Source organism: Anarrhichthys ocellatus, unplaced genomic scaffold (assembly GCF_004355925.1).
Source record: "Anarrhichthys ocellatus isolate YVR2014 unplaced genomic scaffold, GSC_Weel_1.0 scaffold41, whole genome shotgun sequence".
NCBI classification, from domain to species: Eukaryota; Metazoa; Chordata; class Actinopteri; order Perciformes; family Anarhichadidae; genus Anarrhichthys; species Anarrhichthys ocellatus.
Window position 1 is genome coordinate 1975569 of NW_022280071.1, and position 13481 is coordinate 1989049.

At 44.7% G+C, this 13481-nt stretch overlaps 2 protein-coding genes across 2 annotated transcripts; both read right to left on the reverse strand.

Moving 5' to 3' along the window:
* Nucleotides 1-390: 390 nt before the first annotated feature.
* Nucleotides 391-5417, reverse strand: poglut3 (protein O-glucosyltransferase 3). Its single transcript, XM_031868143.1, has 6 exons — nt 5079-5417; nt 4464-4661; nt 3636-3919; nt 3305-3509; nt 2172-2368; nt 391-1925 (listed from the first exon to the last, which is right to left on the reverse strand). The coding sequence occupies exons 1-6, from the start codon at nt 5314-5316 to the stop codon at nt 1485-1487; spliced, it is 1563 nt and encodes a 520-aa protein (XP_031724003.1). The 5' UTR covers nt 5317-5417; the 3' UTR covers nt 391-1484.
* A 386-nt stretch (nt 5418-5803) lies between these two features.
* On the reverse strand, nt 5804-12784 carry cyb5r2 (cytochrome b5 reductase 2). Its single transcript, XM_031868144.1, has 9 exons — nt 12650-12784; nt 12301-12438; nt 10298-10370; nt 9763-9869; nt 9085-9214; nt 8853-8936; nt 8376-8461; nt 8159-8258; nt 5804-6292 (listed from the first exon to the last, which is right to left on the reverse strand). The coding sequence occupies exons 1-9, from the start codon at nt 12680-12682 to the stop codon at nt 6120-6122; spliced, it is 924 nt and encodes a 307-aa protein (XP_031724004.1). The 5' UTR covers nt 12683-12784; the 3' UTR covers nt 5804-6119.
* Between the last annotated feature and the right edge of the window lie 697 nt (nt 12785-13481).

The window sequence follows — 13481 nt, forward strand, 5'->3', positions numbered from 1 at the left end:
CTGGGCTGGTATTTCTTTTACACTGTAGTTGCTGGACTCCACTTCTATGGGCCTGTCTGTAGCCTTCTAATGGGACACAGTGCTACACATGTCCTCTGACAGGTGTGCGTTCACCACGCACGGGTCTGGAGCCAGAGGTGCTGCATCAGCACTGTGTGGCTAACAGCTAAACCAGCTGCCTGACCCGGTGAATGAACAGAGCCGCCTGGGCCCCGGCTTCCTGTCATGATGAGGCAGGATTAATTGTCTATGTAGGTCAGCCCCCCCCCCCCCCAGAGAAGTATCAGCACCGTTTTCACACATTTGGGAAAGATCCAGCAAGCCTGTGAGTATCGGAATGTGATGAGGAGAGCAGGCGCTGACAGCAGGAACAGGTGTTGTGTTCTTCAGAGAAGAGGAGCAGACCTCACTAAGCCGTGGACATCTCCATAAACAGGAAGTGGTACAGGACTTTTGTAGAACGTCTTCTGACCACTTAGAGCACTGTACTCTACATGTTTTCATTCACACACTGATGCCATCAAGGAACCACCTGCCCACCAGGATCAATGTGGGTTCAGTGTGTGGCCCAACATGTGGATTGGAGGAGCTGGGGATCCAACTACAGTAAGTGGTCTATTTCACCCAATCCCTCTTCTTTATACGTGGACCTCCCTCTCACACAGAAGAGCAGCAGCCTCCTCTGTGGGGAGCAGGGTGTGCTGCTGCTCTATAGTGAGTCATTGCACTCTCAAAAAGGAGCTGATTGTTTATGATCTTTCCAGTAAACTGTGAAAAATACAAATTATTTCAGATGGATTTATTTAAAGATAATACTGTATACAAATATCTGGTACAAAGGCACGTCGTTTTATCCTCACTTGAATCATCAACCAGGACTACAAACAGTACAAAACACACAGTATTAAAAACAAGAGCAGCATTCTCATCTTCAGAGGAGTTCCCTGCAGCCTGGCTGAGGAGTCTTTAGTTTAAAAGGGACAGCGTGCAGGATTTAGTGGCATCTAGTGGTGTGGCTGCATACCCCTCGGCTCACAGGACTGCAGTGAACCTGTGGTAAGGCCATGAAGACCTCGTACCACGATCACACTACTGTAGGCAGTCAGAAGGCGGCTCGTGTTAACGCGGTTCCACAAGTGAGTCTGAACTACGGTGGTCCTCAGGTAACCTACCAACGTGAAAGGCTGTCTTTAGTTTGCCCGCTCTGGGCTCCTGTAGAAACAAGGAGTCCATTCCCTCTGTAGGTACGAAGGACTCAGGTCGTTACACACTAAACAGCTCCTAAACCTACACACCGGCCCTTTAAATGATTCTTCAAACGTCCTGTACTATCCAAACTAAAGGCACAAATCTCAACTGTAGTACTTATTGTAAACTGTGAGAGTCACATTTTTTGAGGATCAGGAACATTTAGTTCTCTCTGTATACGTCAGCAAGGTTTCAGAGAACAAATGGCAATAATTAGAGACTAGAGGCCGATTCCATCATAGTTCATCCTTCATATTGGGTTCTTCTTCGTGGATGTTACGCTCACACGTGCACACAGCAGAGTGGTCGTCGGGCTGAGGCACCAGCTCCATGTCTGCGTGCCGTGTAGGCTGACCCGTCTGCCGCTCAGAGTACATGTGCATCACGGTGTAGTAGTAACAGTACAGCCTGCCGGGCTGCAGCAGCTCGCGGACCACCGCCTGTCCGGCTCTGGCGATCTCTTGTGCTTTGGCGTCGTTCTCTTTGGCCCATTGGATTTTGTCCAGAAGGTCGGACAGGTTTCTCTGGACGGAGACGTAGTGCGTGCCTGCTGTGAGGTGGCCGTAGAAGTATTCATAATACTGAGAGTCCTGCTTCAGAACCAGACTGTTCCCCAGCATCAGGTAAGGGAACCGATACGCTGCCACCGTTCCATCCACGTTCACCTGGTACTTGTACTAAAAGAGTAAAAACATTTTAAGTATCAAGTGATTCTGGAAGTGAGTGCATTTATTTATTGTGTGTATCTACTTGTGGCCTTGAGCCTTGTGCATCCCTTTAAAAAAAGAAATAATATACGGGTGTTATCGTCCACTTCACTGAGTTAAATCCTTTAACCAACTTCAGCAACACATTGCCGCTTTACATTACAGGAGAAAAGTGAATTCAATGAAACTTTCTCTCATGTGTTCATGTTTCCTTACCTTGAAGAAGTCAAAGAATCCAACGAGCGGCGCTTTGCCCACATCTTTCTCCCGGTCTCTGAAGAAGAACCAGCCTGTGATTCCTGCGTCCAGCAGCTCGGGGCTCTTCTTGGACAGAGACACCAGCTGGAGACGCTCCTCTCGACTGTCCCGGCCACGGAAAAAGGCCCGGTCCGTTTTGTTCATCCACGGAGGCCCTGGAGGAAGTGGTCCAAATGTTACCCCAAAAGAGACTGTGACCATGTGATGTCCAGAGAATTTAATAACCAACCGGACATATCACAGGGAACATTAAACTGAGCTAAGTGTGCAGTTCAATATATCAATGAAATGCCTTTTATGTAATTCCATATTTCTTGTCAGGGCTGAACTTGTGCTAGGAGACATTAGAGGGTAACTATTCTACTTCCACATGTTTCTGTGTCGAGGTGACCTCAGAGCTCTGCAGCTCTCAGCCAGAAACAGGCTGAGATGTAATCCTTCATTTAATGTGTCGTCACTAAAGCTGCTCGTTGTCAGCACCGACAGCTCAGATTGTTAGTGTCTGAAAACATTATGGAGAGGAACCTACAGAGACACAAACCAGCCTCCAAACTCCCATTCAAGGCTCTGCATGCACAGCAACACACCAATCACAATCAATTCATCAGATGACCAAAGCAGGCCCGTATTCACCGAGCACAACCTGAAAGGAGTGAGGAACACTGTCAGCTGTGTAGAAACATGTGGGCTACAGGACGGATGATGTTGACCAATAACAGCTATTTTGTCATCAGGTGGTAGAAATTCCTGTATTTTTAATATATATTGCAGAAAAAAATAGCAATGTCTGTTTTTCCCCACTATCGTGAAGCTCTAGTTCAAACCACAGGAGCAACAGTGAGGCACCATGTTGACTTTAGTCAAGAGCCCACAGTAACGTACAAATACCAGTCTGCATAACTTTAGCAGCTACATGTTGAATTAAAAGTGTTAGTATTGAAACTGGTCAGTCTCTGGATCTAAAGACCAAGGTACCACATGAACTCATAGATGATGGGTAACGTACACAGATATTCAAATCAATACCTGAGCTTCACTTCTGTGCTACAGCAGGCCTCACCGTGGCTAAGGAGCGAGTGTGTGTGTGTTACCTGTGTTTCCCTGGATGGACAGCAGGTCATTGGTGACACCTCTCATAGTCTCCAGGGTGGAGTGTGTGACCTCATAGGTGGGGAGGACAATGTCCCGAGTGTCTACAGAGCCACACCACGACAAGACCGGAACAGCATCCGCCCTCCTCGTCTCTAACGGCCAGTCGCCCACATTGATGAAGAACTCCACATCAGGCACCCTCACCTTCATTAAAGATCCCAGGAGACTGAAATCAGCAACCACGTGACGCCACGTGCAGTCTCTGCAGTAGCATTAAGATATCACATGCAGTAAATGGGCCAGTGGGGTCCTCGACATCTACAACCTTACCTTCCTGGTGAGGGAGAGCAGCATTTCGTCAGAGAACATCTTGAAGTCGGTGTATTTCCCCAGCGTGCGGCGGTACAGCTGGTTGTTGATGATGGCGTAGTGAATGAGGCCTCCTCTGTTGATGAACCTGTGAGGCACTTCCTGTCTGAGACGCTGCAGGTCGATGGTTGGAAAAGCTTTGAAGTCCGCCACAACCTGAGGTTCCTCGGCGGGACACTGCATGATGCTCTGCCAAACGGAAGGCTCGGGCTCCGGACAGTCGCAGTACTCATGATAGACCGGACCTGAGCGTGAGACATCACACTCTGGGTTAGATGAGGGAGCCGAGGTGGCTCTCGTTCCATCTTACTGTCGGCACCCTCAGAGTTAACGGTGCAAGTGTTACACTCTTGTTATGAGACTAGAAATGAAATGTAGTCCGGAAAACGGTGGTCATGTTTTTGAGACAGTGTGGTTACAACACCTCTTCACGTTTAAAGCACATGTTGTGCCGTGAAGTGAAGCACAATTGCAAAACAATGATATGAGTTTAATTAGCATTAAAATGGCAGGCTCCATGAGGCTGTGTTTTAAGGCCAGCACCCACTGTGCATCCATTAGCAACACGGCCCTATAGTGTGTGCAGTGCGTCTGTCTGGAGGAGGGATCCTCCCTGAGGCTGCTTCCTTCTTTTTATTCTGTATTGGAGCTCACGGGACAGAGGGTGTTGTGTGCTGCACAGATTTTAAAAAAATCCCTTTTGTGATATTGGACAATATAGATAAAGAGCACTTGACTTGACTAATTAACCTGTGCTGGGTTGTTATCCCTGCATGACACAACACCAACCTTGGATGGTGTAGGGTGACTTGGCAACAGCAGCATCTCGGTGGCGGACCTCCACCTGGAGGCCCGTCAGCACGGTGCCGTAGAGCCGGTACCTCACCACGAAGGACCCGTCCCCTCTGTCCAGAGGTGGGGGGACGTGGATGCGGATGTGCTCCTTCTTGTCCAGCGGAGTTATCTTCACTTGAAAGGTGTCTTTACCTGAGCAACACACGTACACAACATGTCAGTGCCCTGGAGGACTCCGTCATCTGAAACACGACGGCCCTTTGTTGTTAGCTGACCGAAGACATTCAAAGACCTTTTTCAAACGAGCACTACAACTGTGTTGAGGCTCAGGGAGACATCAGTTAGGATTATTACACAGTGGTGTGTTCGCTCAGCACGTCTCTCCGACGCTAACTCGATCAAACCATCGTTGAATGTGGTCTAGGTTACATCTGTTGATGGCGGACATAACACAATGTTCACAAAACGTTAGTTGTAAAAAAAAAAAAAAAAGAATAGGCAGGAAATGAGCTAGCTTAGCCTTTTGGGAGCAACCGCTCCAGCGTTTCAGTGATCCAATGTTTGACCCCGGGGCTCTCTGAGAACACACGGTGTTTGTGGTCGGTTTACCTGGAGACAGAGTCAGGTTCTCTCCGTTTGAACCGACCGCCTGGATGAAGAAGTAGCGGACAGGTAGCACCGTGTCGGCGTTCAGCCCTGGACCCCAGATGAGACATCTCTCTGAGGGGATTCCTTCACAGCCAGACACCGGGGAGTTTATGCTGATGAATACCACCAAAACTATCAACTTAACAATTAAACCATCCCGGAAAGGCTTCACTAAGTCTACGCTACGCTCACACACCATATTCCTGCAACTGCTAACAGTTACGAGTCTAAATGTATTAAATATTGACTGTAAAGTTTTGATAAAAACTCCTACGCTGACATGTTGGTGAAGAGAGACACGCCCACTTTCCGGTAATGCCTTCACGGGATGTTGGAAATGTTAGTTGCGGGTTGTGATTCCGGACTTTAGACTCAGCTGTTGTGGAGCATTCACCCACAACACAACACTACAGATCACAGCCTAATATATTGGAATACATAAAGTCATTCATAAATAATCTGTTGGTGTCATTGGTTTTATATGACAATGTCGTTAGGATACCCATTATTTTAGTTAGTGTATATATTATTAGGTAAGTATTAGTATAAATGATCTACCTATGTACACATTTTTATACTTCATACTGTCAACTTTTGCAACACTGTACAGCTCTTTCAATTTAAAACAGATACTGCATATAGTACATATTTCAATAATATTTTGTAGCATAAAGTATTAAAATCAACACTGCTGTTTTACATCTTTATTTCTCATGAATTCCCATTTTGGCCTACAGATATGTTTCTAAAAGTGACTGTACTGATTGTACAAAAGGTAATGACGTGTACCTGAGTCCATAGACATTGTCGTAGTGATGTTACTGGGTGATTTTGATGGCAGTATTTGTACACATGTTATGGCACAAGTTGAACTCGTTCTCGTTCACTGCATCAGTATCACACATGCTTAGATGAACACTGTACCATTAACAGTGTTCATCCAGTGATTTTTGGTCTAGCATGATCTCCGGGAATAAACAGACTGTGTAGTCAATCAGAACATTAGTAAGCAAAAATGTTTTCTGTTCTGTGTCCCAGCTTGTCCAGATTTGGGAGACATGCCTTCTGGATCATTGGTGGAGGACCACACAGGACAACGAGGACATCAGTGGACGGAGCAGGGAGGTGGTACTTGATGATGTCATCGGTCACAAACCCTGAACTGTAGCTCCACTCTTGAGGACGAGACAAGAGAGAGAAAGATCAACCTTCACCATCAGAGAAACTGATTTTAACAATTCACAGCTCAACATCTTATCTTTGTTATAGTCCGAATGAGAACACATACTGCCATCCTGCTTCTTTGCTGCATAATGTAGTTTATAATATGATTTAATCACCAGAGAAGCCTGGCTCTCATTTCATCTCTAAATACTAAATATGGAACACTGATGCTAAATCTTTCTTTCCACGGGTGAAGGGTGAGCAGAGCCAATCAGAGGATCTCTTCTTCTCAGATGCATGAGATGGGACATTCAAAGAAAGAATGAAATTAGTAATGAAATAATCTGCTGAGTCTTTTTTTCTCCAGGGGAAGATTTCAGCTGGTCAATGAAGCCATCATGATGAAGTTTGTTCAACCTGCTCTTTCATCCACAGATGTCTCCCTCCAAGGAAAACACATAATGACACACTAACAAACAGCAAGTACACTCTTTTTAATGAATAATGATCAAGGACCGATGTGTTTCTGCTCTGTGTGGAGCCAATGAAAGCCGAGACAGAAGACGAGCAGCCTTACAACAGACATTATATAACTACATTATGCTCATTCATTGCTGCTTGCTTTAAGGATTATGCAAAGGTAGACACGAGCGTTTGGCTAAGCTACTGAAACACCTTGTTGGAACTATCTCCCTCCTCCGCCTGCAGAGATTTTCCTTCAGCCAAGAACTCTTTGTTCGGTTTCCCACTCTGAATATTCAGCAGTGAAACCAAAGAGCCGGGCTTTCACACTGATTTATTCACATTCATGTAGCCTGGCACTACCCTAATACTCACATGGACTGTATATCCTTTATGGTAACATGATGAGATCAGTCAGAGAAATGTTTCCACCAGAGCCCACAATATGGGAAGTAAGCACACGTGTTTAACTGTTGAAAGTGTTTCTCCCCATAAATCTGATATTTCTATTTAGCGTCATGTTTCTGGCAACCTGATGAGTGTGATATTTACTCTCCAATGCATTGACTAGTTGGGTGACAATTCTCTGTGGGTTCATCACTACAAGCGACCCCTTTCACATTGCCACCCGTTCAGCTGTAAACCTATAAATATTGATATTTTGCATTGTTCTAAAACATGGCAGCATCTGTTTCATGTGCTAGTGGGTTTTTTATCTCCGCCTGGAGGTTCTTGGGATCAGTCGCAGCCGTGAGTGAGAGTGCACCTCTGTGTCTGTCCACGACGAATCTCTACTGCTGCTGCAGCACACTGCATCATCTTTTGGGTGGCCAGTTAGGCCTGCATGCTCCAGGACCTCTTGTGGTTACAGAGACTCACACTTTCTCAGAACACCTTTTATTACCTGTTTTATGCTGCCGGCTGACTCCTCACTCACTGCTCTAAACCAGCCCCCGGCCTGTAGGGCCGCTAGTGATACCACAGCTGAGTGCATCTCCAACCCCAAGCTGCTACTCTGCTTCCACAGTGAGGGGACAACGGCTGTCGTGCTAACAGGACTACCAGTACACCTACTGCTGATAGCTCTCGGCCGCTGCTCTGCAGCTCACTGTTATTATTTTGTACGGTGTGTTTGGCTAACCGCTAACAGCTAACGGAAATACTAGCCACAAAATGTAACACATTACTGTTCTGAATTCATTGGACTCTTGACACACTACTTCCAAGATGCGCAAGCATGCTTTTGATGAGGTTGGCTGTCAAAGGATCTATATATAATGTTTTTTTTGTTTGTTTTTGAATAGAGGAGATAATGTGTGTTTTGATTAAAAAAAACAGAAAAATCCATCAAAAAGCAGGTGCTCCTTTAAAACACAGGGTAGCTTGTATTGAATAGAGTTGCATAGTTGCCTTACCCTGTGGAGGTTTGTCCAGAGTGAACCAGAGCTCAACTTTATCAGGGTGGTTCCTCTTCACCTCCTCTAGCTCCTCCCTCAGTAGGATATCTTTCTCCGTCTGACGGGGAGTAAGTGAAAGAGATTTGATTTCTATTCATAGAAATAGAAATAGTAATTCCTTTTAACAATGACACACAAGGAAAGATGTCCGTAAACAACACCACACATAGCTGACCTGGTTGGCAAATATAAGGGAGCACTTGGTGTTGTCAGTGGGGTCTGCTGTGATACTGCGGATTAACTGCAGCATAGGAGTGATGCCTGATGGAAAAAATACATTGAAATGAGTCTGTCTAACTGAGGGTATTATGGGGGGGGGGGTTACACACTGTTACCTTTTCTAATTGTACATAATGTCAACATCAAAGACAATATCATTAAATGGTCCTGAAAGTTAAACAGCATTACAGCTTTGGGTGTAATGTATGTGTTCACATGAGAATGCCTCTATGTTCAACACACACACCATCCACTACAGCTGCTGCTGTATGATGCAACGTATTACTATCAGTCAATCACTTCCTTCTCCCTCACAAAGCATTTCATCCTGCAGAGATGTCAGCCTGCTGAGCCTCTGTGATGTTCTTCTGGATTACCTACATACAGTAATGTACATTAAAATGATTGAGAGTTTACAGAAATGTACATGGACCTGTTCCACCAGCGACCATTCCAACATGCTTGAACTTCCGAACTTTGGGCTCTGACTTCTTGTCTGGTCGGATGGAGAAGTGACCTGAGAGAAAAGTCTCAGCTTTAGAATGTGTTTGGCAGCCAGAGCTGCTTGGACAGTCTCACATTGTACCACAGTGACATCTGCTGCTGGGAGTCAGTGTTTTCACTACTCTCTCTTTCCCCTCCACACAAGCACACACACACCATACCGTGTCCCTTGTACACAAGCAGTCCATTGGGTCCTCTGAAGTCCATGACGTCTCCGATAGCCATGTTGTCCAGGTACTGAGACAGCTTCCCTCCCTCTGGGAAGGAGGGGTGGCAGCTCTTGTAGTACACCTGGAGTTACATAAAGGACACAAGTGTTTCACTCATCATTGCCTCTCACCTCTTAGCATTGTTAGCGTAGCTTGTTCTGCTCACATGAGTGTGGATGACTTTAGTTAATATGAAATGATATAAAACCTCCACTTAAACCTGTATACGTTGATTATCTTGTAAACATTGGCTTATTTTCACCTCATATGGCTGACATAGCAAACAATATATATGATATAGCATATTAACACATTGTGCAGACAAGGAGCACCATTAGCCTTCATCTGGAGTCATGTTTCTGTCTGTCTAGCTGCTAAATGCTCCACTATGTTAACCAGCTAGTGGCTAACTTTAATCTCTGGCTGGTATTGATCCTCTTATAGCATCTTTTAATGGCTTTAGTTAATCAGGAATATTTCAATAGAGGGGTAGACAGCTGCAGAATATCCGTGCATGTCCATAAAGCATGAATAACAAAAGCCGTTGCTTCAATAGAAAGCTAGTAGAGAGTGGTACTGCTAAAGAACAACAATAACACCTCTGCAGTTAATATCAGTAATGTTACCTACCTTGACCACAAGATCCACATATCCCTGGTCCTCATCACTGGATACTGGAGTGTAGGCTCTGACCACCAGACTGCCGTTGACCTTGGCTGACAGGTACACGTGCTGACCTGGGCAGGGGACAAAGGGGGGACGAGCAGGGAGGATGTGTGAGATGGGAAAATGTTAAAGTACGATAGAAACAAGCTGTATTTAAACCTCCAGACTATTGCACTGCAGCTTGGGACTGTAATAACTATCTAATACACCAGCATATGTTACATTTGGAAAGAGTGACTTTTTATTGCTCTATATCTTGTCTTTTACCGATTTACCACCTAGTATCCTTTGATGTGTTGGAATCACTCAGAATGATTACAAACAGAGCAAGAAATGTCATCTTGCATTCTCATTTACTGCCATAGATACTTTATAGATTCAAGATACTTAGAATCAAAGAGCAATACACTCAGCACGTATACAGCCTGGAGCATTGGCAGAAAGTATTTCTGTTTGTCGTAGGAGAGAAAAAAAGAGAAGAGAAGAGCTGGTTCAGTACCTACTGGCAGTCCAAGGATATGAGTTGCAGATGGAAGACCAAACCGAAATTTCTTTGTGTCATGGCTGATTTCCTGCACAAAGACACACACAGGTTAGAAATGTCCTGAGAGACCGAGTGGTCTTTACACAGTACTTTTGACCAGTGGTGGGCCGTCAGGGCCAGCTAAGCCTTCTCTGCTGGCCTAAACACAATCACAAAGTTATAGCTATTTTATAATCTAATAATTTTTCACAAATACACTACATGTATTATAATTATTTTCCCATTATCTTATTTTCTCACTGCACAGCTCCTGTCTTCCTCAGTTGCTCTGCTTCCAGCACAGCTTGTTTTAAGTAGAGCTCTTATCCAATCAGATTTCACCTCTGTGTCTCTAGGTAAGAAGAGAGGCCCGATGCCCACTAGAGAGCCTTTGTACTTTAAGTGAATGGGGACGATATTGTTGATTGTCATAGTCTTCAACCAATCAGATCTTTAGTTTGACATGTTGGGCGTATTCTTTGACGTGCCAGTGCTACCCAGGAAGCCTCCTAAGTACGTCAGCATTAACGTGAGCTGTGATTGGTCAGTGGGCCAGCGCGTGACTAATGTGAAATTTAAGGAAGCTGGCAGAAATTAGTTGGAGGAGTAAGAGTTCAAATTGAAAGATATGGAAGAAATTATAACATTTGTAGGGTTTTGTATTTATTTATTTGTATGAACGGTGTTCCTGGCTGACAGCGTCACACATGTTATGGCTGTGAATGTGTTTCATTTTAACTGAGCGTCTTGGTGTTTGGAGCTACGCTACGCTAACCTGAGGACGCCATAGGGCAGGACACTACGGTGCTTTTGAAAACCTTTGGAGAAACACAAGTGGATCTACAGATCAACGAACACGTTCGCAGGGAAATGGAGCTCCACAACCGCCGTCCGCCTGCGGCCGGTCCGCGGGCCGGCGGAGGCGGGATCCCGGCCCCGCTGCGAACCGGCCGGCCGACGCAGACCGGCGAAATACAACTGGGGAGGCTCGACTGTCACTGGCGTCCATGACTCGAGAAGGAGTCTAATGTACAACCGTGGGATTGTACAGTAGGAGGATGGATTTTGTCTTTAAGTGAACAGCATTCGGTAAGTGACAAACTGCGTTTGTTTTTTTACATCTGCAGTAACATTACTACTGTTCATTTGTCTATCGTGTTGTTATAATGAATAATACTTGATGGCTCGTGCTCTTGTGTGGTGGAATGCGTGGATCCGCTGCAGGTCTGCTGGATTGATGTCATGCTTTGTTGTCATATGAATATATGTGACTGGTTCTTATGACTTTGTTGTTGTCATTGTGTTAATTACGTTGATTTGACTATGCATTGTCCGTTAATGACGCAGCGTCCCGTCATGCACGGATTCATGTATCTGCACCGTAGCTGTTCAACTGTAGTAGGACAGCACAGAAGGCCCAGGCATAGAATGCACGGCCTGTCACTGCTTTTGACCCATACACTTACCCAACCTACTGTTAATGGAGTTGGTTTCAAGCTACAGCTAGATATGAAAGAGTAAAATGAAATGGTAAATATTAGGCAGAAAACATGCTGACTACATCCAAATGAAGTTAGGACCGCTCATGGGTTTTATTGAACCAACTTGTAACATTATGGCCTGGAAACGTAAAAGGTTATTTTACCGGCATTACAACAGTCTCACTGTTTGTAGTTGTCATATAGACAGAAAATATGTTCTGTGGATGATCAGATTTGGTGAATTTTCAATGTGAGCATCACAATCACAATTCATTCTCTCAGTCAGCCACAACTCTAGAAGATACATTTTCAATACTTTACAACACTCTGCATGGCCAGAGGTAAGTGGCTTATTTATTGCTTGATGACGGTTTGTACAATGACAACAAACTGAATGAAGGACTTAGGAAATGATTAACATCGACTGTTGTACAGGTTGAATACTAACTTGCTGTATAATCAGGTTTGAGTGTGAACACTGATTCTTTGAACGTCTACCTGTTTGTCTACCAGGGGAAGGGGATATTTGACCACAGGGTCCTGCAGAGTGACAGGCAGCTTCTTCTTCTCTCCTCCCAGGAGGAAGTACAGCACGGTCACTACCACCACAGAAACAGCCGCCACCACCGGGAGTATCTGCAAGACAACCGCCGAGACATGCACTCAACACAACTACATGTCACGGTTATAGTGTTGTACATATGCAATAGCTTCCCATCAGTGCTGATTTTTCATTTCGCCACATTAACATGCATTATCAATGAGTTGCATTACAGTAGTTAAACAATATCAAAGAATGAAAGACCCCGAAAAGATAAAGATTTAAGAGGTGAAAGTTCATTCTCACCAAGCTCTGATCCATAGCTTCAACATGAAACATGTAGTGTCCTCCTCTCACTGAGTCAAGCTTCTGTCTGTCTCTGTCTGTCTGTCTGTGTCTCTCACTCACACACACACTCACACACACACACACACACACACACACACTCTCTCACTCTCTCACACACACACACACACACACACACACAGGCCGCTGAAGGGGGCGTGGCTTCCTGCTGGGTGAGAGGTGACAGAGGGTCCAAAGCACCAATAGGAAGACAGATCTCACCATCGTGGTGGTTCGGAGCAGAGCCTTGAAATCACACCACTGTCAGAGGAGGAGAGACACACAAACATTACATAACAGACACAAGATCACAAAGGTTTCTTTACAAATCAGAAGTGACAAGTACGTTCATTTTTAAAGCTAATAATTCTGGTTCTATGAACACAAAACATGCAGTACATTTTGAAAAAAGTCCTGAGAAGGTTGCAAACATCAGTTAACAATGTTTGAGTGGGGGAAAGTTATAAAGACTACTGAAATAAAAAGTCACCGTGCAGTGAAAACAATGATCATATCAACTTTATTACAGATGCATAAATGATAAGCACTGTACTAACATGAAAGACCTCATGTAGAAATATGGGTAGCACTTTACATTGAGTCCATGGATTTAGCATCTGTCAGCATTAAACAAACATTCAGTAAGGTGTTATAATGTACACTATTTGCCAGGAATTAAAACTTCTCCTGTGAAGATATATTTTATATTATTACATTTGTGCATGACTCGTCTGTTTACACGCACGCACACACACACACACACACACACACACACACACACACACACACACAC

Bases quoted from the DNA above. Each gene is read 5' to 3' on its own strand.
- cyb5r2 (XM_031868144.1), bottom strand. From the start codon at position 12,682: ATGTTTCATGTTGAAGCTATGGATCAGAGCTTG. The intron at 8,937-9,084 runs GTATGGTGTGTG...CTTTTCTCTCAG, and splicing joins GCTTGTGTACAAGGGACACG to GTCACTTCTCCATCCGACCA. The intron at 6,293-8,158 runs GTAAGGCAACTA...CTCGTCCTCAAG, and splicing joins TCTGGACAAACCTCCACAGG to AGTGGAGCTACAGTTCAGGG.
- poglut3 (XM_031868143.1), bottom strand. From the start codon at position 5,316: ATGGTGTGTGAGCGTAGCGTAGACTTAGTGAAGCCTTTCCGGGATGGT. The intron at 3,510-3,635 runs GTAAGGTTGTAG...TCTTTAATGAAG, and splicing joins TGCTCTCCCTCACCAGGAAG to GTGAGGGTGCCTGATGTGGA. The intron at 1,926-2,171 runs GTAAGGAAACAT...TTACTCTTTTAG, and splicing joins GATTCTTTGACTTCTTCAAG to TACAAGTACCAGGTGAACGT.